Raw genomic sequence first — 23,636 nt, forward strand, 5'->3', positions numbered from 1 at the left:
GTCGAGACTGTGAATAGTACTTAAGTAATAATAGTATAAAGATTAATTATAAAGAACTAAGTATATACCAGAAATAAGTATCTTTATATCCTCTGTTTTCTTAGTCTAGTAGACTAGTAGATAGTATAGTAATAGATAAGACTTAGCGTTATCTACCGTTTAATCGATATACCCCTCTACTACCTATATATAGTCACGTGATAATCTTAACCATCTTTGTCTAGTGATCTGTTATGCCACTCTGTGTGGGCCAGATCGATTGGTGGTTGCAGGGTTCATAACACTAGTAGCTTAAATTCTCTTAATATAGTAAAGCTAGCCGATATACTCCGGCTAATAGATATAAAGGAGTTATGACTTCTACCACGTTTCGTAATACATCCGCGGATATTAGTTATACTATAGTTAACGTAAATCTATATATTAATAGTTAATATATCAATATTTTAAATAAAAGATAATATTTACTAAAGTATTTAATAGACTAGGTCTTTTTTGCTAGTAAGTTTTAACTAGGCTCAGGCTTTTTAGGTTTCTTTTTACGGTACTATATTTTATCGGAGTACGTTAAATCGCCTCGATATTAATAATAGTCTCTTATATAGTCTTCTACATAATCTTATATTTTTTATTAGTCTATTTAATCTTAGCCGGGGCTTTCTAGCGATATAACTAAAGAATCTAATATATAGATATATTATTTAGACTATCTAGAGAGAGTTAGTAAAGACTAATAGATAGAGAGATTGTACATATATATAGGTTATATTTTTTATTATCCCTATATTATATATAGTTATTGCATCACGATGGTGCGGGCTTTGAGTCGCTTGATGATAAGGCCCGCGCAGAGATAGAGCCATTTACGCAGATTAAGATGGAGCAGTTGAAGGCATATAAGGAAAAGTGTACTGCTCGCTTTTCCTCGGGCATGTAGAGGATACCTATATATCATATAAGTAAGGTTCATGTCTGAAGAATAATAAGCAATCTTCTGAAATAGGTACAAAACTCTTGCATCCGTCGATACGCCAGTTTCACTGGCTGCCAACGTGCATTCCTCTCTCTTCAAGAGCATTTCCAAGAGGACGAAAAGAAAATGCTAAGAAACCCAGAGCAACCCGATCTAGACGACAGGCTCCTTCCCCAATATTTCTATTTCACTGTCAGAGCCGCTACTGCCATCTCTCGCAACTCCACTTTGCGAATTTTGCCGCTTCCTGTCATAGGAATCGTGCTTTGGATTCCATCTTCACCAAATACAAAAATGTACTGTGGGGCTTTGTGGCGACTAAGTTTCTCACGCGTCCACGAACGCAGCTCCTCATCAGAAGGGCGTGGTCTCGAGTTCGGTAAGACCGCGACAAACGCACCGACAACCTCGCCATATTTCCGATCTGGTATGCCGACGACGGAGGCCAGCTCGATTTTTGGGTGTGACGCCAGGCGCTCTTCAATCTCGAGAGGGTAGATGTTTTCGCCACCTGAGAAGGTTAGTAACTGGTGCAGAACCTTGGAAGTAGAAAAGGGTCACTAGCCTCGAATAATAATGTCCTTTATACGACCTGTAATCGTACAGTAACCATCTTGGTCTAAAGACGCTTCATCCCCCGTCTTTAGCCAGGTAACGCCATCTCTGTCGGTCACTAGTGTCTCGGCTGTTGCCTTGGGGTTTTGCCAGTATCCTTTTGTGAGTTGATAGCCGGCGATGCAGAGCTCGCCGCGCTGACCCACTGGTACGATGTGACCTTGTGCATCGATGACCTTGGCCCGCGCATGCGGAAGCACTTTACCAACGGTAGTGAGACGAGCATGGATGCTGTCCGTTGTAAAAGCATTAAAACATGTGGGAGATGCTTCAGTAAGCCCTATTACCGGAACTGTCAGATAGAGTACCAAAGACATAAACTGACAGGAATCGTCGTACCATAACTGCTGGTAAACTCCCGCATGTTTAACTCCTCCAGCAGTCGTTTCATCAGTGTTTGAGACACGGGTGCCCCGGCAATAATACCAGTTCGTAAATTCGAGCTGTCGAAATTGGAGGGCCTAGGGAGGCTCAAAATGGCCTCGAACATTGTAGGCACACCATGCAAGGCGGTGCATTTCTCGTCTGAAATTGCACGTAGCACTACCCTAGGATCGAAGATCTCACTAGGGAAGATGATCTTGGCTCCGTGGCTCACGGCTGCTAGCATACCTAGAACCAAGCCAAAACAGTGAAAGAGCGGTGGTGGACAACAGATGATATCAACCGAACTCAATTTCATCCGGTCGCCAATGAAGCGCGAGTTGTTGACCAGATTGCTAGGTAGATTTATCTAGTCAGATATATCATTAGGGTGACGGATAGATAGACTAACGTACTGGTGCGTCAACATAGCGGCCTTCGGGTTGCCGGTCGACCCGCTGGTGAACTGCATATTGCATACCTCATCTGGGCTTAACCCGACCTCCCGGTCTTGTAGTATATACGTTGGCTGCGATAACCCTAATTGGATTACCTTATCATAAGTGCTGAAATCTTTGTAGCTACCCCGGAGGATAATGATATCCTCTAGGATTGCACCTAGCTCTGACTCATGTCGTAGTTTATTGAGAACCTTATGGAGCGCATTTTGTCCAATATAAGGTGTCATAAAAAGCACACGACACTCTGTTGCTGAAATATTAGTAACGAACTAGAAGCAAAGTCGCAGGAATTTCCTACCTGTATGATTGAGCGCGTAGTAAATTTCAGATGGCGTGTAGGTGCTGTTTAAAACAACCAGCACCACACCAATACGGGCTGCTGCAAAGAACACCGAGACATACTGCTCACAGTTGCCTGCCAAGATCCCAATTCGGTCCCCTTTTTGAATCCCTAATGCCAACAAACCTCTAGCCACGCGCATGCTTTCATCGTTCAAATTCGTATATGTCAACCTCGCACCGGTCCATGGGAAGCAGAGACACTCTTTGTCGCCATACTGCTCCGCTTGCTGGCTAAGTAGCTGACCAAGCGTTAGATCCAGCAACTTCGGCTCAGTCGGCCCTTCAATGATTGACATCTGTACTGCTGCCGTTGGCGGTTGGATATGGGAGAGGGTCTGCTGTAGACGTTGAGCGCTTGTGGGACACATTCTTCTATTGGATGAGCTTAGAAGGTTCAAGGGATAGCGAAGTGGAAATCTTTGTTGGGCATGAATTACCAGGGTATAAATTGATCATATAAGAGGAATGGGATCTCTGAATCTCGAGTAGGGTGCGGTTACAGTGCTATATTCCCGTTCTTGCTCCTTTGGAATACCTGCAGTGTTGTATTCACGAATCCGTTTTTAACCACAGTGCATGCGTTAACAATCTTGGAACTGATAACCCCGTAAGGGATGGTCACTGCATAAATCTTCGGTCCCTGTCCTATTCAGGATAGAGTTAGTATTTTTTGCCAAGGCGAGAAGGTTCCAGAGCCGTGAAGAACTCTGCCTATACCTGCAGGAAACTTCAATGATCTTCAGATTGATCTTTATATTACATTCCCTTTTTAGACTCATCCGCATGCTGGACAAAATGGACTGTTACACAGACTTCCATAGTCACCCACCCACATATTGATACAGATAAGCGGGAAGATCACTTCAAATTACTAAGACCTTGATATCTGCCACATATTATATAAGTCTCCTTCTATTTCACATAGCGAATTGGTCATCCTCCTCTTCCCCTTTACCATTAATGTTCAAATATGCCCGCCTTCTCTACCTCCCCCCCAGCTCCTCGCCATGCCCTTCTATCCTCCCCAGCACCACATATCCTTGTTGTCACGCTAAACAAGCCTCACGCCTTAAACTGCATCAACGCCCAAGACCATATCGATCTCTATAAGATCTGGCAGTAGATGGATGAGAACTCCTTACGAGTGGGAATCTTGACTGGACATAGGAGGGCGTTTTGTGTAGGCGCTGATCTGAAAGGTATATATCCCAATAACTTCCGGGAGGTAGGGACAGGATTAAAAAGTTGATCTAGAATGGAGTACCCACGTTTCCGATACGATGTCCTCTCACACCCCGATGCCAGTTACCTTCGGTGGGCTGACACGACGCAAAGGCAAAAAACCGGTATTAGGCGCCGTGAACGGGCTCTGTCTCGGTGGTGGGGCCGAGATGATCATTAATAGTGATATGGTCATTGCAGCGTCTCGTGTAGTGTTTGCTTTACCGGAAGTGAAACGCGGGGTAGTTGCCCTGGCTGGGGCATTGCCTCGACTTGTGCGAACAGTGGGAAAGCAGCGGGCGATGGAGATAGTGTTAATAGGACGGTTATTAACCGCAAAGGAAGCGGAGAAGTGGGGTCTAGTGAATGAGGTAATGGAGGTGGAATCGGGAATCACAGATGAGGAGGTGTGTCAAAAGGTGGTGGCGCGTGCGTTGCAGGTGGCCCGTGAAATTGCGGGCAATAGCCCTGATGCAGTGACTGTGAGCCGTGAAGGCGTCAAGCTCGGATGGGAAGGAGTTGGTGTGGATGAAGCAATGGCGATATTCAATGATACTTGGGTGGAGAAGTTATATAGAGGGGAAAACATCAAAGAAGGATTGGCGGCTTTTGTTGAGAAAAGAAGACCGGTTTGGTTGGATAGCAAACTGTAATCATACTCCATATTTCTACCGCGTCGCAAAAATTATTCTTTCCGGCCTTACGATTGGCCTAAAGATTGCTTCTGCCCTTCCGAATTCTTCACCGCATAGGATGGATGTACCTTCGTCATCTTAAAACTAGTCTCAGATAATCATAGGCATCTACCTAATGTAAATAGTTCGGTACAAACGCAATCGCTGCACTTCGCACGACGCTCCGCTAGTAGATACATCCATGCCCAGTCTCTCTCTCTAGGCACGAATCCGCTCGATCCTGTCTTGGACGACATCCTGACCCACAATTTCATGCCATGATTCCCCCCAGACAATCGAACATGGGAAACTGTGTCCTAATCCAGAAAAATAAAGCTATAGTCATTAGATGACTAGTTGCGTATTTTTTACCTCCGTTGCCACATATGCCACACAACTCCGATGTATCCAGGAAACCGAATCTGATACACAAATAGCAATTGCTACCGCCAAGGAGATTCAAAGGCTCAAAAGCTAGCGTACTTTTATCAAGTACCGAAATTACCTATTGTCTCGACCCACCTAGACCGTGAAACCCAAGCCGATGCTTACGCATTCATGAACACGCGTGTCGTACTGACCTGTGAAGCGGAACCGCCCCTTCTTCCCTTATCTATATACTAAAAGCCGACTCCGGTATATAGTATTCTCGTTTTTGATGTATCCTATTCTATCATTGCCACGAAGAAGAGACCGTAATAGCCCCTACCCTAGTGTAAGGATAAGACTACTCGTAGGGTAGCTAGCCTGTTGATCGGGTAAGGATAACCACTAGGAGGAGGATGGATGGCATTGGCGAAAAAGTCTCTACTATACAAAGACTGATTCCTGAAGAAGCAGAATAAGTTAGGGGGAGGGCTAGCCGATCGCCGTCCCACCGACGGGGAATCGCTTGACACTCGGCCCCTTGTCGTAGGTGACTCTACGTAATGCCACTGGACCACCGGCCAAGTAATCCCGACATCTTCTTATTACCGATAAGCAAAAGGATATTATCTATAATCGATAAATACTTATAGCAATAAACAAACCCAAAAATAATAGATAGTTACACTAGATTTATAAAGCCACTATTAAGAATAAATCAATATAGAAACTACTAGCAATAGACTAATATAGAATAATAAGCAACAATAGATTTGTCCTTATTTATAGACTAATCTATATCCTATAACCACTATAAACTGAGATTATAAGAAAATATTATAACCTATCTAATATATAGATATATAGGAATTAAAAAAATAATATAACAAATCTCTTGTAATTACTATATTCTAAGTATATACTAGAAAATAAATAGGATATATTCGTTATTATAGCTAATTAGCGGCTTATCTTAAGATTAACTTAATTTATTTATAAAGGAAATATTTAATATTATAGGTAAAAAATAGATAATTTATATAGTTATAGGCCTTAGTATATATATTACTTTTATAACCTAAATTAGGGCCCCGGACCTAACACTAGGTCAGAGTCTTCGACCTAAAACCTAACCCAGCCCGGGTTAGGTCCGGGTTGGGTCCAGGTTATATTAGGTCGTGCGGAAGTCTAGTCTATAGTCATCTATTCCTATAGTTAAGTTAGTGCTTTGATGGCCCATATTTCCTTATATAGGAGATATTATGATAGTTTATCTTATTGGTAGGTATTATAGTTTCTAATATGTCTTTTTATCTTCTAGTATATACTTAGAATATAGTAATTACAAGAGATTTGTTCTATTATTCCTTATTTAAGGTATAAGATGTCCTATATTTTTAGTATTATATATTCGTTTAGGCTAATCTTAATTATTTCTCTATCTACTTTATTTTAGCTAAATTATTTAGTAGAACTATCTTAATATAATTAAAAAGCTAGTTAAGGCTAAGCTAAATAATATAAATAAGATATAGGATCTAGATAATAACAATACTATTTAATAGAGTTTATTAAAAAGAATCTACTAAAGTTTTATTATTATATATATTATCTATTATTAATCTAAATACTTATAATTTAAGATTATACTCTATAAGAGTTTAAAGAATAATACTATCTAAGTTTATACTAATATATATTCTATAAAAAAGCTTGAATCTAAATAATACCTTATAGTAGATCTAATTAATATTAATAAAATAGCCTATAATTATTATAAATATCTACAAAAATAGAGATATCTAATAATCTAGTATAATCAATATCTTTAAGCTAATAGATAATATCTAAAGAGTATACTTTTATTAGTCTTAAATAATATTTTTTAGTTAGCGGCTGATTATATTAGTAGAAGGGATTATCGGTAATAATAGGGAGTAATAAGTCTAAGAAATAAGCCGCTAAAATATTAGATATTTAATAAGATAAAATAGAAGCTGATTAAATGTAAGAAAAACTCTGATCACGAGGTATGGTTATATAGGTTTACGTTAGCATTAAGTTCACAGTGTACCCCTTGAACTTGAATCGCTGTTGTCCGCTTCCAATATAGGCGGATATCTATCTAACCTATAATATATTATATATGTATATTTTTAGGCTAGAATATTATATTGTTCTTTTTTGATATAGGCTCGGCCTCAGTTTAAATACTATATTAAGTTCGTTCGCTATATTTATACCTTATTGGGGTTGAAGTTCTTGGTTCTTGGAACCTTCTTATCATTGAATTTGTGTTCCCATTTGGGAAGTGGAACGGGCCAGTGGGTACCATGGTCGGTGGCATTGAGGCCGAGATGGGGAATCGCAGGTGCGACTGCTGTAAAGAACGGCCTTTTGCTCTTTATTGCTTCGTCGAGCATAGCCATGGTGTTGTCACGAATCAAGTTCAATGCATTCTGGTCGGGGTAGGACTGCGGGGCTTTTTACCATGAGTCCAGGTGTTGTTCAGGTAGTCGTAGATATCAGGCTGAAAAAGAAAGCTTTTCAAAAGACATTAGTCCACAATTATACATAAGACCATAAACGGAAATAAAGCAAGTTATTGCATACCTACTGTTGGTCCATTAGTTAGGGGGAGGATGGTTGTAGTTGTCGACACTGTGGCCATTCATCAACTTGCCGAGATAATACGTATTGACATCGCCTTTCTAGAGCCAAGTGGGAAGGTAGTTGTCATTAAGTCCCTCCTGGACAAATTTACCGTAACCCCTCAATCGAGATATTAGGAACCCACTTATCTCGATTGTTTCGAGCCAATAAAAGCGATACACATACCGTATGGCAGTTTAAGCGATGTGACATTGGTTTTGCTTACGCCGTCAGCTGAAGCCTCTCGTAAAACGTTGGTGAGCATGAGTTTACTACGCGGCCTTTCCGGTTAGAAGGTTGACTCGCGACGGGCAACAAAGAGCTACCGTGCAGTAGCAGCTCGTATAGTTGATACCCTTGTCGGCAATGGGAGACTTCACGTTAGGCATCGCGTCTATCGAGCTCATATGGAGATCCATCAAAGCGAATGGCCAGAGTGCTGTTTTCGCTAACTGTTTCGGCTCAGATACCTTGATCATCTGTCATTATGAAGAGAACATTGGGGCGTTTGTTCGCGGTTATGTCCTGGTTTTGTTAGCGGACTAGGCGGGAGGGTGGAGCTGGGGCGGGCCTATCCAAAAACCATACCGCAATCAATAGCAAGAGCAGAAGACTTGAGAGTAGTACCACCCTCATTTTGAAATAGCAAAACCAGAGAGAGCTGTTGTGAAGTATGAAGTTCGGTAAAAGAGGAATCCAAGAGAAATACCGGATCCTTTATAATGGTTGCTGCAGGATTCGGAACCTAGTGACCCTGTTCGTCTATATATAGATGCATACATACCGATATATATAAATATAGTTGTTTATATTTAGGTGTATATACTTTGAATTAAGTTTAGATTGCGTGGCTGATATTGCGCATCCATAAACCATATTGATACCCCAAGAATCCTAAACTTCCAAGGTTTAGTTCCTGAACCCTATTTCTTTTTATAACATAAACCATCGGTATGCGTCATAGGGGGTAAACTATTGGTCGAATCATTCAGGTGTCCAAAAATTAAGGTTTTCAGCCCCTCGCAGGGCATCTTCAGGCTTAGTCAAGCCACGAGCGGGCCTGGTGAAAGGGGTCGATCCCAAGCACATTTGCAAGTTCATGAAGGAATAAGCTTGAAGACGAAATTGTCCGTCGCTTTTACTGTAATCTGTTCGATTAGTCAACCAGTGGTGGATATAAAATGACGCTCAAATGTTGAACGAGAGTTTAATTTGACTAAATCCCACGGCCCTTCTCATAATATTTGAGTTAGGTGCCAACCACGCAAGCATTGGATTATTTTTAGAAGTTACTATAATATAATAAGAATGAGTAGGATCGGCAACGCTAAACTTGCTAAACTTTCCTGCAGTTAATCAGACCTGACCCGCAAGTAACTTCCCCTGGAGAGTCATCGGCTCTTAGTTGGGCTTGTAACGGAGGGATCTTCGACACTGTTGAATTTTCTCAAGAAAAGATAGGAGTGGGGTCTAAAACCGCTATGTATAGAGTCAGTGACAACTTAGTCACAACTTAATCACAGTCCCAATATTTAAAATACCCTTAGCATCCCTATCGTGAACTGTTGAAATCAGACACCATCTCTCTTTCCACGATTTCAAGATGACTCCTGTTCTCGCCAATTCTCTCTTTGTCTCTCTACTAGTCCAGGCCGTTCAAAGTGCCGGGCGGATGGGCCACATTCCTCTCTCTGTCCCCGAAACAACTCCAGATGGCGCCTTCGCTGTCCCCGCCGATTTCTTCAGCTTCGGCGCAGAGTCGGGTTTTTGGGAGGCTTACAACAACGACTTTTCCGAAACAGTAGTGGGTGCTGTTGGCAATCGTATGAGCTTGCCTCTTCCCTTTCGGGTCGGTGGGACCAGCGGTGATGGTCTTGTCTACAATCCGAACCAGCATAATAAAACTTACTGCGACTCGGGCCCGCAATGTTCCAAGGGGAACTTGGATATTTTCCACGTTGGACCGAGCCACTTTGACACGTATAAGCGATTTCAAAACGTTACGCTCATCCTCCAGGCTCCTATGGCTGTGGAGATGGATATGGACAACAGCGTCGGCTATATCAGTGCATCCATGAAGGCCCGTGGCAAGGGTCCAGTGTCAGCAATTGCCCTCGGAAATGAGCCTAACTGGTTTCTGTACCCAGACAACCACATGGATGCGTACGTGAAGGATGCCTTGGGTCTCGAGGCAAGCATCACGAAGAACTTATCCCTCACCGGCGATGCGGCTCGGATTTTCCAGGTGGCAGAGATTGCCTGGGAAAGTATGGACAACCCTGACTTCAACCTGTGAGTTATTATTATTTGTTTTTTTCCAAACGGCAATGCGCAAGATGAAAGTACTAATGGAATACGTAGTGCGGGAGTCATGGAGAGATTCGACCACAATAGCCAAATCAAATTTGCCTCCGTTCATAGCTACGGTGTCCATGGGTATAAGGATCATCATGTGTACAACGGCACCAATCTGTTGCAGCGTAAGTGTCTTATTACTTCCCCCACCTATTCTCCAGGTTACAGTTCCTAACGTCATTCCCTTACCAGAGGAGCTCATGAACGCTACTGCCATCAAGAACAATCTCCAATCTTACAAGATCAACGCTGATTTCATCCGCTCCTACGACTCTTCCGTTCCCCTTGTGATATCTGAGAACGCCAACGCTCTCGGTGTTCCTCCTGTAGAGTGGGCCGGCGGGTTTGGTGCCGCCATCTGGGCAGTTGCATTTCACCTCCAAGCGATGGCGATCGGCATTCAGCGCGTGTGCAATACACAAAACCCTTCATCGACCCACTCATATTGGGTTCCCGAGGCGCCTAACAAGCATTTCAAACAACCGGTCGTTCAGGGTGTCTTCCCCGCGGCTCCATTCATTGCGGACTTTGTCGGGAAAGACGACGACCTCGGCAAAGTTGTTGAGCTGAATGTGAACAACAACGACTATTTCAGCGCGTACGGTTTGTACAATTTGGAATCCAATAAGCCAAGACGCATCGCGCTCGTCAACCTGAGAGTGTTTGATAAGTCGACCAATCCTAACCGTGGCACCACCAAAGTAGAGTTGCAGGTGGGCAATGGGGTGAAGCGGGCCTCGCTCCGGCGCATGACTTCGGGTTATGGAGTATTTGCACGCGGTTATGACCAGGGTGGCAAGATAGAAAGTGTCAGCTGGGCCGGGGAAGAGTTCAGCTATAAGATGAACAATGGCTGGGGTCTTGTTACAGGGCAGCAGCAGGAAAGCCTGACTGTGGACAACGGTGTCATCACAGTCCCCGTGCGGGACACCGAAGCTGTCATTGTTGACCTATAGGCTCACATCGTGTACTTACACAATAGCAGGTGTTTTACCATGAGTCTGTCCTCCTTTATTTGATACTCAGTCTTCCAACTTTGTGATTCCTTTCTCCTTTATTTGACGCTATGTCCTTTGATTTTGTAACTCCTTCTTTCTTCAATCTTGGCAGAAATATTTATTTAGAGGCAAAAGTAGCAAAGCCTGTAACTTGCATATTTTATGCGGTTTCAGCTTTTAAGTTCAGGTATTAAGTACACATTATAGATACTACAGCGGAAGACGGAGTGTATATTAAAAGATTAGATTTGAATGTTTTATTTTGGATTGTCTCTGACTATTACACTACTGCTAGCTAACTTCGTATCCCTCCAAGAGTCTAGAGCGCTTTCGAATTCTTCCTAATATCCACTGTTGAATGTTTGCTTCTTCACGAGAGGTAGTAGGTAAAGGAAGAATAGTATCATTATCTTCGGACTTGGTCCCTATTAGGCCCCTTCCCTCTTACACTTAGAAGTAGTAGGTGTAGTACACTTTGCCCTTTGTTAGAGGTCACTTAGTTGCAAGCTGGTTTTGAACCGATACTAAATTATCCTCTTTATTATCACTGATCGGATTAAGAGTATAAGAGGTTGGAGTATCCTTCTCTTCGTTTTTTGCTTTATTCTCTTCCTTTATTAGAAACTGATTTATAAATGTAAGCTCTTTCTTTTCGATATTAAATTTTTGTGGTACACATAAATATCATAAGATCTTGGATCGTTGTAGCATTTAATGAGCCTCGACGGTAGTGGCAAATATCACGAGCAGATTTGAATAGACGCTCAACACCAGATCCAGTCGCAGGGATAGAAAGAATATCTCTGCAAGGCTTATAAGGGCTAGAAATTCATGTTGATGGTCCTTCCAGAAGGCACAAGAGGCAATCGGAAGGATACATATTAGATATATTAATTGGGACTTATCGAATATACTCCTAAGATATCGTGTGAGATTATCATACTGGCTTAATATTGATTAGCGAGACACTTCTGGTGCAAGGAGTATATTGAGCTCTGATATTTGGATCGCTTGTGATTAAGCTGGTGACAATGGCTAAGTGGCTGAAAATAATCCTGGAGGCTTTCGCGATATCTTTAGCTCTAATCTAGAGTAAAAGTAATAATAAAAGATAGCAAAGGATTTAGAACGAATAAAAAATATTAATATAACTAATAAAAGAAGATAGGTAGATCAAAAGGAACAGAGAAATTAAAGCCGTAGTCAAAAGATGGCTAGGCTATAGTAAACGAGTCATTCAATCTAGAACTTTATAGATAATTAATTTCTTTTATATTTCTATTTCCCTAGTTTTGCTCTCCTAGTTAATACTCTAGCTTCCTATTCGGCCTTATTAGATTTTGCAGCCCTCGCGCTCCAGTCGCATAAGCTCGCTAAGCATTTAAACCAAAATAGCCAGCTCAACTTCAATAAACCTGCCGTTGTCCGATAATTAACGATCATCCTGCTACAGTAGAACTTTAATAAAACCCGACGTGCCCAAGTGCTTACTATGAACAACGCCAACTTCGTCGCTGAGCGAGCCTATCGAGACTTCATCTTCGCTGTCTTCGCTAAGCGAGGCCGTAAACACATCCTCTTCGCTCTCTTCCTCTTCGGGAATGCAGAAGGCTTTTGTAGAGGTATTTCGCTTCGAGCCGTCCACTAATAAATCTGGCATCTATACGTCGATTCATAATCGCAGATGTACACGGTCTGAAAAGCAATAAATATCAGTAATATCTAAGAATAAACTTGATAAGAGGGGCCTGTATGGATTGGAATTTTATATTTTGGCTCTTAAAGAAATCCCGAAACCTTTTCAAACCGAGACAACGTTAGCTTCTTTGTACTACAGAAAATCGTGTAAGACTCACTATTTAACGCGATCCTCGTAGACACGAATTTCCTCTGCTTAGTTATAAGTAAAGACCAAGTCTTCGAGGAAGTTTTTTTTTGAAGTTCATAGTTAATAGAAAGTGCTGACCACTAGGGTCGACCTCTAGCGTGAGACTAACTAGATCAAAATCCAGTTTTCGACTAGCCGCTATTCTTTTGATAATATCTATAAAGCCAGACCATCAACTAGAGAGAGCGAAACTAAAGAAGAAGAGAATCGTGGAGAAGAAATTAATTATCTATAGAGAGGAGAGGAGAGAAAACTACTCTGCTACGCCGAAGACGATCAAGAAAACGGTGGAGAAATACTAGCAGAATATCAACCCTAAGAATTCTTTTAATATTAGCAGAGGTTCTAACTCGCTCGCGTTTCAGCACAGAGGCTTAACTCGATATGCTCTCGAGATATAACCCGACAATCAAAATAGCTATTTCTTTATTGGAAAGCAATTCTTAATCTCACGCCTAGAGGTGCGCTGGATAGAAATACATAGAAGGTCTGTGGATAGGGTGATAGTACGCAGAGGGGGTGTATATACGAATAGGGCGGGGGATAAGGGACACAGGGACTATAGTGTAGCGGTATTGGCCGATATATCGTATAGAAGCAAAGCCGTGAATACCTAGGAAAGAACCCAGAACGACTAACCCTATTCACTAGGCATATTGATAGATTTGATAACATAGTAAAAGATTCGGGACCAATAAAGAATATTAATATAACCAATAAAATGGAGATAGGAATAATAACTTATAGATAATTAGAAAAAGGGTTAGAACATAAATAAACAAAAATAAACAAAAATAGAGATAAAAAGTATCAGCAAAATAATAGCAATTATAGTAAAATAGCAATTTATATATCAAATAAATTATAAGATATCATAAACAAGACAAAATTAAGTAAGGGTTTAAAGTCGAATTTACTACTACCCTAAAGCCTTTCTCCTTCACCCCGATACTCGACCTCTTCTCTTTGTTCCTCTAGTAGACGACTCAAAAAGCGCTAAATGCCTCCGCAGCTTTAATATCCTATCGGTCCCTAGCCTCAAATCTTCGTTGTCTTTTTACACAAATTCCTGGGAATTTGTCGTTTTTCTCTACTCTCCGTTAATACCAGGGATACAGAAACTCCCACCACTTTTCTCTGCTCCCTTCATTAAGATTGAAGCCTAGATGAGAGCAACGACTACTTCGCCCGCGAGTACACAGAGTTGAAATCAAAAATGACAGCTAGTAGCGGAAGCTAAAGCGGTCTTGAGGCGTTCAAGTCGCTCATGCGCTCCAGCATCACCGATCCGGCGATTCGAAAACTGCTGCTATTCGTGACAGTCATCGAGACGTTTTTTAACATGAGCGGCGGCAACTCTTATCACCTACTACGCGCCCACCATCTTGACCTCATGGCTTACGCCGGTCGCAATCATCATCCGAGTTGGAGTTTGAGTGCTTAATCCATCTCTATACGGTTTCTTCCCTTTCCTGAATTTGAGAATGTCACTAGTTCCTTAAGTTTCAATACGGCCGACTGCCACATCGTCGGCGGGTGTGACCTCTATACGACCAAAGCTGCGCGCCGATCGGAAACTCTACAAGAACATCGAACAGTCGCTCGAATCTTAGTATAAATCGATCCTTCGCCTATCAATATCTCTATCACCTCCAAACGTGTCTGATGCTGCCAAGTCGTTGAATCTGTCGCGGTCCAGCCTATTTGGCCCCCCTAATTGAATACTCGAGCCAACGGACATTTAGCTACCTTATCGCGACCCTCACTGCAAGCCATCCGGACTATGGCTTCTCACACGTCCTCTCCACCTCCCCCGAGCCCTCAGCTGCAGCATAGGTTGCTCAAAGCCCATCCGAGGCACCGTGGTGACCGTCGCTTTTGTGTATCAGAACCTGCTCAACTTCGGAATCACCCGCGGCTTCCCGCACATGACAGTGATAAGGCATTCATGGGGGCCTTTTGCGCTGTTCTCGGAATTCACCTTTTGCGCGACGGACTGGGTCTTTGTCACATTCCCAGTGTGCAAGGGCCGCAGCATGGACAGCGCAGATGACTTGTTCTCGCTGCCGCGGTACAAGATCGGGTTGTCCAAAGTGCCGAACCCGGGGGAGCGAGCTGATTCCGTCACTGAAGGCGAGGTCGACTTGGAAAAGGCAACCTCCAGCCAGCACGAGGAATACTTGGGTTTGGAGCGTGAGAAGGGACGGTCAAGTGGTCTACATGTTTATTTTATGAGTTATGAGAAACCCAGCAGCTTGAAAGGAAATATAAGGTCCGAATATAAAACAAGTTCACGTCCACTTTTTGTCTCTAATTCGCCAAGAAGTCTCCCGGCCTTAACATGCGTCATCGCAACCTGCCGTCTTCCCATCCCTTTGTTTGTAAACCGCCAAACACTCAGAGCAACAATCCCACCATGCAAGTAGCAGAGATTCTATCCGATATCACCTCCCTCCGAGTCTGTGTATGTGCCTGAGATCCACTCCCCCCGCCCCGTCTCTAAATCACATCCGATGCTGGGGCTATGGACCCACATCCTGATGAAGATCAAGGAACAAGAGAAGGATTGACATGACATAAGAAAGACCATGGGACTCCTTCGACGAGAGTTGAGACATACTAATATTCCTTTATAGGGCCATAATGAGGCCCTTGCCCTGGTCAACACGCACAATACCGTCTCGGGGTTAGAACGCCGAACGTCGGGTGAGACCTCGACTGCAACCACTAACGACGGCGACCAATTGACGAAAGACGAAGACCTTCGTCGCGCGAAGGAGCTTGTTGAGCTGCACTACGAAGTCAAGGCGCGACATGCCAATGGGATGGTGGACGATGCGCTAAGTCGAGCGCGAGACGACGTGCAGCGGGTCTTGAAGGAATTACAGTAGCATGAATTGCGCTCCATGTTCTCGCGTTGTTTGGTTTGATTGGAGTTTTGGGTTGAATGTGTGTTGTTTTAAATTTTTATCTTCATGGTTTTTGGGCATTGGTTAAGGGTTTAACACAATCTACGCGTTAAATGTCATTCGACAGACAAATACATAATTCGGCTTTTCCTTAACTCAATCTTCATGCCTGTTGCGCTGGGCATATTGCACGATTCGATCATGAGCCAACACACGCCCTTCTGTGGTCGCACATAGATCTGCTATTTTCCTTGCTTTGGCTCGAATTTCCTCCTTCTGTATAATCGTGAGCAGAGTCTCAGAGAACTCGACGGCATTAAGGCTCGGCGCCATAGAACGGCTGCCATAAAGCCCTATACCCAGCCACTCGACTCGTGCAGCGCAGTCGTAAGTGTCAAGCCATTGAGGTAGGACAACTTGCGGAACACCCGCTCTAGAGTCCGGTCAGTATGTTTCAAACAATTCCGAGTGGCCAATATCAGAGAAATATAACATACTTGCATGCTTCAAAGAAAGAGTTCGCTCCTCCATGATGAACAAAAGCAACGATATGACCGCTGTTCAAAACCGAAATTATATTTGGCTCCAGCCATTCCACGACTCTCAAGGTGCCTGCATCGACGAGAGGCCCTAACAGACTTCGAAGCTTGGCCGAAGATTCCCAGTTATATCGCAACTTCCATAAGATCTGCATTGCGGGATATTTCTCGAAGACTTGCCCAAGGCCAGTTGTCATTTCCACCGCACCGCTCTCCGTTGCCTGGAAGTGTGATCCCAGACTAATAAGAATAGTTGGTTTATTCAGCCAGGCGCTCAAGGAGGGATCTGACGTTGAAAAAGATGGACATTCTCGAAGGATCGGGCCACAGCTTATGACGTTGTCGGGGATGTATAGCGGAAAGTCCATCTTTGGGAATGCCGGGGTTAGGTGTAGGTAATCTTTTTGGTATGGCTGTGTGAGTGGGAACGGATGCTGGATGTCGGCTTCTTTTCGGAATCTTAATAGTTCACGTAGGGGTTTTCCAAGGCCCAGGTCGAGGATCAGGCGGAACATCAGGAAGATGTTCGCTGGAATGAGAGTCCACGGTATAGGGAAAGGATATCCGGAGCCGGTCCTGCAGAAACAAACATTAGGATTAGCTTTATAGATTATTCATGTTCCAGCCAGAGATATAATTTTTATAATTTTCTCATTAGGTGCATACATTGGAAATTTCCAAAAGATACCAGCATTCGGTTGAATTGTGATGACGACGTCCTTGACAGGAACAGGCCAAAGGATAACCGTGTGGGCGTGGAATACACGACATGCATCCAGGGCAATGTGGAAAACTGGATCCACAACAACCACATCTGGCCGAAGTTCTTGTAAAATCTCGAGACATTTTCGATAGTTTTGGATATATTCCGAAGGCTTATATGCCAGGATAGACGTGTTCATTTTCCGAAAACCATCTATGGCCCCAAGAAGCCCAGGTTTGTGGCATAAATCGACATTATCACGGAGGACGATATCTGCTAAAGATGGGCCTGGGATTGTGTGGAATATTGCAGACGAGCTGTAGTTAGTGTTTTCGTTCAAGGACTGTACTCGAGGCGCCAATGCACTGAACGAGGCGATGTGTACGCGAAACTCGCCGCGGCGCAAAAACTCCCCGGCGACAGCGAGCGCCACGTTGGACTGGCCATGTTCGCTATTTGTGAAGAACACGATATCCTGTTCTGGAGATGACATTGTCAAGGAGTTGATAAAATTTGTTGGACACTTATATTCGCGCGGAAACCTGACTTCGGAGTATCGCTATTTAATGAACTTCGCACGAACCCACCGACGTAACATCGCAATCGGACTGGGTTACTCAAGTATCTTACTCCATCCTCACATGGGGGCAACATTATACCCTATAGGTGGGCTTGGTATTATTGCTGCGTGCACCGTCACACCGTTGCTAACAGAGCAAGCAATGCTATATACAAGGATATCACCATATAGAAAAAGCATTGAAAGACCAAAAAAGAACCTCTCATCCCATAGTAGATGTTGGAAATACTCCACGTTATATCCAATATTACCCACGCAGCTCGGTTCAATCCCAATATTCTCCAGCTCAGGTGCATCACTCTTCTCCACCCGATGAAGGAGAAAATAGCAAAGTTGAAAAGGCGTGGCATCGATCAGATATACGCCTTCCATTTTAGATAGACTCCGATGTCTTAAGACCTCTCTTCCAGTTATGGAAATTCCCCTCTTCCTCCTTTCCTCTGCCCGAGGAAATTCGTCCTCTTCATCGTCCATCCTCGGTTTTCATTGCTCAAGCATGCTCATACATGAAGTATATAATTGACTCCAAATTTCGAACAAAATATAAAATCTTAAACTCGAACTTCTTAATAGGAATAGATAATATCTTTAAATAAATTTATCATTAAAATCGTCGAGTTTTATAGGGAACATTGCAAGTATCGACAGGCTTTTAGATAGGTAGTATAGTAGTCGTCTGGGGGAATCGAATGCGGGACTTTCGGGGGTGGGAAGACTTAAGTTTTTTGCAAAAACAAAGATAAGCATGATATAATGTGTCATACGGTGCCCTCAATGGTATATCCCACTGAGCCAACATGGCCTGCAGACCAACATGGTAGCTACTTTGAATGGATGATACCCATTTCCTCCATTTTCATTACCCCATAGCCAGCACACTTCGCAACCCTCCAAAGATGACCCTAGCGTCACTCTATCTATTTAACCTTGATCCTAAGCAGATGGCTGTATGAGTGCTTCTGGTTTTCTTGGTAGTATTGTGTTCATCCGATCAGAGGGTATAGACACACCAGGACTCGGATCACCGTCCGAATCTCGGGCCACTGGGCCGATGCCCTAGTGCGCCGTCGTGTCAATTTCCCTTGAGGAGGGCATTGCAAATTCGTAAAATAATGGTCAAAATAGGCTAAGCTGCCCAAGGGCTAATTGCCAATGAGAGTGAGTCCTGAGGCAGTCTCGCGCGGGTAAAAACAGACGCGGTCGGTGCGGGCAGCCGGGGAGGGGGACGAGTTCTCCGCATCGCAAATCGGAGCACTCCCGACCACCTTTAAGTCGCACTCGCCCTTGTGCTTTGCGCAATTGCCTCCTCCCTTCGCCATCTCTCGCGCCTCCGATTCCCTAGTCTTTCACCATGGCGTCTATCCGGGCCAACTGCCGCAAGATTATGTGCATCGGCCGCAATTATGCGTACGTTGGCCTCTTCCATTTTCCCCCTCCGAAGTTCGCGACAGCGGGCTGGCTTGAGTGTGTCTCTCGTCGCAATATGCTAACAGTTGAGATGCATCGATGGCCACAGTGATCACATCACTGAGCTGAACAATACCACACCAAAACAGCCGTTCTTCTTCCTCAAGCCCGCGTCCTCGATTCTCCTCCCCGGCGCCGGTCCGGTCCTCCGCCCCAAAGGCGTCAGCCTGCACTATGAAGTGGAATTGGGTCTAGTGATAGGGAAGACGCTACGGGATCTGGATCCGCAAGATCACAAGGGGGCGCTGGATGCCATCCATAGTGAGATTCCACCCCATGCACTTTGACCAAGGGGGTCGGAAAAAGCTTCAGGCTTGAACTAACTCACACTCATCTTGTAATAGGCTACATCCTCGCCATCGATATGACAGCCCGCAATGTCCAGGACGAAGCCAAGAAAAAGGGCCTGCCCTGGTCCATCGCCAAGGGCTTCGACACCTTTCTGCCCATCTCCCGGGAAATCGCCAAGTCGCGCATCCCCGACCCGCACGAGGCGTTTCTGCGTCTTCGTGTCGGCCAGGCTGAGCGCCAGGCCGATTCCACGAGCTTGATGCTCTACCGTATCCCGCAGCAGCTGGCTCAGATCTCGCGCGTAATGACTCTGGAGCAGGGGGATATTGTGCTCACGGGGACGCCGAAGGGTGTGGGTGAGGTCAAGGCTGGGGATGTAATGAAGGCGTCGATTGAGGTTGGTGGAAAGGAGATTGAGGAAGGGAGAATCGAGGTTGAGGTTAAGGATCGTGAGGGGAGGTATGAGTTTAAGGAGACTTAGATTTGGGGGTCTTGGTGTATATATAACGGGTATAGAAATTTCAAATTGCATATACCACTATTAGGGCGTTCTACCTACGTTAAATCCCCGAGGCAATATTCTTCGTAGCATACGACCATATCTCTCTTCGAGTCACCACTGAAGAACTGTTACTCTCAGCAATAGAGCTGTGGAGGGCATATGCTACTGAACACAGTGTGACGGACCAGAGATCATCGTAGAGAAACATAATGAAAGTCATAATCTCATACAAACATACACATCAAAACCGTTGTCATCATCATCGTCACAGGTCCCTATTCCAACCCCCCTACCAACTATTTCCCATCAGTTGATGTAAAATCCTCCTCGGTGATAGGAGGCAACGCAATAAAGCGATGACGACGTGACCCATCCGGCCACAAAACAGACCCATCCTCAAACTGATGAACCAGCGCAAACTCCTGCTTCTCAAGATAGTCCTCCTCCATGAGCAGCCAATTGACGTGCTGGGTGAGCCACGGCCAAGTCCAACCGTCCTTGCGAAGGGAATGCTTAAGCCGCAGTCGGTGGACGCGTTTCTCACAGCCAGCAATAAAGACCTTGATCAAGGCGGTGTCAGATCCTTGCTTGGAACGAAGACTTCTGTCCCGGACAGAAATAGCCGCTTCGAAGTACTCTTGCAAAGTGCGGCCGTTTTGTTTCAGAACCCCCAATAAAGTGTGTTCCAGGATCTTTGCGGTGCCAGGGGACTGAGGTTGGGCTGTGTCGGTGTTGAGGGACTGGTCAATGGTTTTGGCTCTCTTGGGAGTGGGTGTAGGTGGTGCGGCAACACGAGGGGTCTGGGTGAGAGTAGTCTTATTGCCTGAAGGCCGAGGTAGTTTGGAGTTTCTGACACGCTTGCTCTTATGACCAGACGAATTGTTCTTGGAGCCAGCCGAGGAAGGAGGAGTGATCATGGCCGGCCCCGGCAAGGGCTGATGAGAATCATGCAGGCTTTCCAAATGGGCGATGCATGCGCTGATGTCGCTGTTCTCGCGTTCCAGAGCCTGGGTATACCCGTGGAAAGGGCTGTAAGATCGCTTCAGATGACCGGGCGACTTCTTCTGTTCAGTTGAACCGCTCTGGGATCCATTATCCAGAGTACTGTCGATCGAGTCGATGATGTTGGATAGAGTGAGGATATGCTCGTGCAGCACCCGCGAGAGGTCGTGGCCTGCCTCAAGTTGCTCGTTGGCATTATCCAAGTGCTGGGCCAGGATCTTGTTCTCTCGTTGGAGCTCGTATGCCCACAACAAAGTAGTGGGCTCCTTAGAGCTGGCAGGCTTGGTAGGAGTGGTGGGTGCCATCATCAAAGTCGTTCCAGCAATGACTCGAATGGGAAGGATCGAAATGGCTAGAGATGCATCGCAATAGGAGGTCAGTGGGATGAAGAATGAAGAATGAAGAGACCATCAGTCAGGGGGATGGAGTGTATTGACAGAAGATGGACCGGTGAGGCGGCTCTCAGAAGGGAAGTGAATGAACCAGAATCGTGCCTTATTCCTGAGGCGGTTTCGTCCATCTAAGCATACTTTATCAAAGCGTATCCTGAGAACAAGTCATATTTTGGCCCGATCTATTGGATTAAGTACGGTAACAGCGGCATCCTTAACCAACCAGAGCGAGCTAGATACAGAGACGAAGACGGAGGGGAATGCAGGAAAAAAAAAGAAAAGGAAAAAGAAAACCGTCGCAGCAACAGAACGCGCAAGAGCATGTCACATCTCCGTAAGTGCAGGAAACATAGGAAACCATAACAGTGGCCAAGCAATGGTAGGGCATCGATTACTGACGAGACGCCAAGGTAATCTCAAGAGCCCAGTCCAATTACCCAAACCACTGCGAGCGGAAATGCGTAGGAAACACAGAAAGCCACTTTTGACGCAGGTTCCTGCGATCGTAATCCGCATCAAGACATGAGGTAGGTTGAAGGAGTTTAGATGAGGTCTAGTATAAAGTCAGTGATCCAAACAGACAACTCGAAATGATTTTGATATCAAAACTTACCAGCAACGTTCATGGGCATCTCCTCAACCTGGGTGCTGTAGAACTGCTCAATCTCACGGAGCATGCGCACATCGTCGGCAGTGACGAAGTTGATGGCAACACCCTTACGACCGAATCGGCCACCACGACCGATACGGTGAATGTAGTTCTCACGGTTGGCCGGCAGGTCGTAGTTGATAACCAGGGAGACCTGCTGGACATCGATACCACGGGCCAGGAGGTCAGTGGCGATCAGGACACGCGAGGATCCAGAGCGGAACTCCTTCATGATCACGTCACGCTGGCCCTGCTCCATGTCACCGTGCATGGCGGAGACAGTGAAGTCACGGGCAGTCAGCTTGTCGGTGAGCCAGTCGACCTTTCGGCGGGTGTTGCAGAAAATGACGGCCTGGGTGATAGTGACAGTCTCGTAGAGGTCGGACAGGGTGTCGAGCTTCCACTCCTCCTTCTCGACGGCGATGTAGAACTGCTTGATACCCTCAAGGGTGAGCTCCTGCTTCTTGACCAGGATGCGGACGGGGTCACGCATGAACTTGGTGGTCACCTCCAGGACGTCCTGGGGCATGGTGGCCGAGAGCAGGGTGACCTGGGTGGACTGGGGCAGCAGCTGGAAGATGTCGTAGATTTGCTCGGTGAAACCGCGCTAGAGGGAAAGATCAGTTCTGCTCGGTACAATCTTAGACACATGGATTGCAAAACTTACCGACAGCATCTCATCAGCCTCGTCCAGAACGAACAGCTTCATGTGGTCGGTACGGAGGACACGGCGCTGGATCATGTCCTGCACACGACCGGGAGTACCGACGACGACCTGGGGGCCCTCGCGGAGAGCGGTCATGTCCTCACGGACGTTGGTACCACCAATACAGGCGTGGCACTCAATGCTCATGAAGTCACCAATGGCCACAACGACCTTCTGAATCTGCTGGGCCAGCTCACGGGTGGGAGCGAGGATCAGAGCCTGGCAGGCCTTGAGGTTGGGGTCGAGCTTCTGGAGAGCGGAGATGGAGAAGGTCGCGGTCTTTCCGGTACCGGACTGGGCCTGAGCGATCACATCGTTGCCTAAGCCCTGGTTAGGCGCAAATTCCTCCAGAAAAGAAAAAGGAGTCTCAATCGGATGGAGAACTCACCCTTGATGATGGGCATGATGGCACGCTGCTGGATAGCAGAGGGGCGCTCGAAACCGTAGGCGTAGACACCTGAACGTCTGTCAGGAATTTTCTGCAGGTACCCCACCACGAGGGATCCGGATCACTTACCGCGAAGCAGCTCGGGCTTCAGCTCCATGGTGTCGAAGGAGTCGGTGATCTCATCGTAGTTGGACTCGATCTGTCCTGTTGAGTGTAGAAGCAAGTGTCAGTTACTCATTTTCTGAACTTCGCCTCTCTTGTCATCGCCACCAAATCCCGGCGCAAGCAGGATCATAATTTTGACAAATTCAAAAGACGAGAACAGAAAGATGGCAAAACGTACCCTCGGGAAGGTCCTCAAGACCCTTGTCGTTGGAAGCCATATTTGCGGATGGGAGTGGTGATCACAGACGTCGCTGTGATCGGTGTGGTGGGGGTGAAGAGGTTTTTTTTTTTTTAGCGAACGGTGCCCTGTGGGGGGGTTCGCAGCGTCGAGACGGACTAGTATCACAGCTCTTCGTCTAGCGAAGAGCACAAGAGATACTAGGAAGGGGTTGACAGAGAGTGGTATGGATAATCACAACCAGGGTGGGAGGAAAA

At 45.3% G+C, this 23,636-nt stretch overlaps 9 protein-coding genes across 9 annotated transcripts; 4 read left to right on the forward strand and 5 right to left on the reverse strand.

Annotated features, from left to right (window-relative positions):
- Window positions 1–1,155: 1,155 nt before the first annotated feature.
- On the reverse strand, window positions 1,156–3,122 carry NUU61_000679 (uncharacterized protein; the record flags this gene model as incomplete). Its single annotated transcript, XM_056651262.1, has 5 exons — window positions 1,156–1,484; window positions 1,578–1,868; window positions 1,928–2,307; window positions 2,368–2,662; window positions 2,711–3,122. 5 exons carry the CDS (start codon window positions 3,120–3,122, stop codon window positions 1,156–1,158), a joined length of 1,707 nt encoding a protein of 568 aa, XP_056516112.1.
- A 755-nt stretch (window positions 3,123–3,877) lies between these two features.
- On the forward strand, window positions 3,878–4,628 carry NUU61_000680 (enoyl-CoA hydratase/isomerase family protein; the record flags this gene model as incomplete). Its single annotated transcript, XM_056651263.1, has 2 exons — window positions 3,878–3,953; window positions 4,000–4,628. The coding sequence occupies 2 exons, from the start codon at window positions 3,878–3,880 to the stop codon at window positions 4,626–4,628; spliced, it is 705 nt and encodes a 234-aa protein (XP_056516113.1).
- Window positions 4,629–7,252: 2,624 nt separating this feature from the next.
- Window positions 7,253–8,056, reverse strand: NUU61_000681 (uncharacterized protein; the record flags this gene model as incomplete). The annotated part of the gene is made up of 2 exons (XM_056651264.1): window positions 7,253–7,489; window positions 7,994–8,056. 2 exons carry the CDS (start codon window positions 8,054–8,056, stop codon window positions 7,253–7,255), a joined length of 300 nt encoding a protein of 99 aa, XP_056516114.1.
- Window positions 8,057–9,270: 1,214 nt separating this feature from the next.
- Window positions 9,271–10,978, forward strand: NUU61_000682 (glycosyl hydrolase family 79 C-terminal domain-containing protein; the record flags this gene model as incomplete). Its single annotated transcript, XM_056651265.1, has 3 exons — window positions 9,271–9,959; window positions 10,029–10,147; window positions 10,215–10,978. The coding sequence occupies 3 exons, from the start codon at window positions 9,271–9,273 to the stop codon at window positions 10,976–10,978; spliced, it is 1,572 nt and encodes a 523-aa protein (XP_056516115.1).
- A 4,346-nt stretch (window positions 10,979–15,324) lies between these two features.
- On the forward strand, window positions 15,325–15,799 carry NUU61_000683 (uncharacterized protein; the record flags this gene model as incomplete). The annotated part of the gene is made up of 2 exons (XM_056651266.1): window positions 15,325–15,372; window positions 15,545–15,799. The coding sequence occupies 2 exons, from the start codon at window positions 15,325–15,327 to the stop codon at window positions 15,797–15,799; spliced, it is 303 nt and encodes a 100-aa protein (XP_056516116.1).
- A 174-nt stretch (window positions 15,800–15,973) lies between these two features.
- On the reverse strand, window positions 15,974–17,552 carry NUU61_000684 (glycosyltransferase; the record flags this gene model as incomplete). The annotated part of the gene is made up of 3 exons (XM_056651267.1): window positions 15,974–16,250; window positions 16,315–16,932; window positions 17,023–17,552. The coding sequence occupies 3 exons, from the start codon at window positions 17,550–17,552 to the stop codon at window positions 15,974–15,976; spliced, it is 1,425 nt and encodes a 474-aa protein (XP_056516117.1).
- Window positions 17,553–18,990: 1,438 nt separating this feature from the next.
- Window positions 18,991–19,878, forward strand: NUU61_000685 (fumarylacetoacetate hydrolase family protein; the record flags this gene model as incomplete). Its single annotated transcript, XM_056651268.1, has 3 exons — window positions 18,991–19,103; window positions 19,156–19,367; window positions 19,451–19,878. The coding sequence occupies 3 exons, from the start codon at window positions 18,991–18,993 to the stop codon at window positions 19,876–19,878; spliced, it is 753 nt and encodes a 250-aa protein (XP_056516118.1).
- Window positions 19,879–20,195: 317 nt separating this feature from the next.
- On the reverse strand, window positions 20,196–21,209 carry NUU61_000686 (uncharacterized protein; the record flags this gene model as incomplete). Its single annotated transcript, XM_056651269.1, has 1 exon — window positions 20,196–21,209. One exon carries the CDS (start codon window positions 21,207–21,209, stop codon window positions 20,196–20,198), a length of 1,014 nt encoding a protein of 337 aa, XP_056516119.1.
- A 626-nt stretch (window positions 21,210–21,835) lies between these two features.
- tif1 (putative eukaryotic translation initiation factor 4) lies at window positions 21,836–23,419 on the reverse strand (the record flags this gene model as incomplete). The annotated part of the gene is made up of 6 exons (XM_056651270.1): window positions 21,836–21,846; window positions 21,907–22,549; window positions 22,610–22,968; window positions 23,037–23,105; window positions 23,166–23,240; window positions 23,380–23,419. The coding sequence occupies 6 exons, from the start codon at window positions 23,417–23,419 to the stop codon at window positions 21,836–21,838; spliced, it is 1,197 nt and encodes a 398-aa protein (XP_056516120.1).
- Between the last annotated feature and the right edge of the window lie 217 nt (window positions 23,420–23,636).

Source organism: Penicillium alfredii (assembly GCF_028826965.1).
Source record: "Penicillium alfredii strain IBT 34128 chromosome Unknown utg000001l_segment0_segment0, whole genome shotgun sequence".
Classification (NCBI taxonomy): Eukaryota; Fungi; Ascomycota; class Eurotiomycetes; order Eurotiales; family Aspergillaceae; genus Penicillium; species Penicillium alfredii.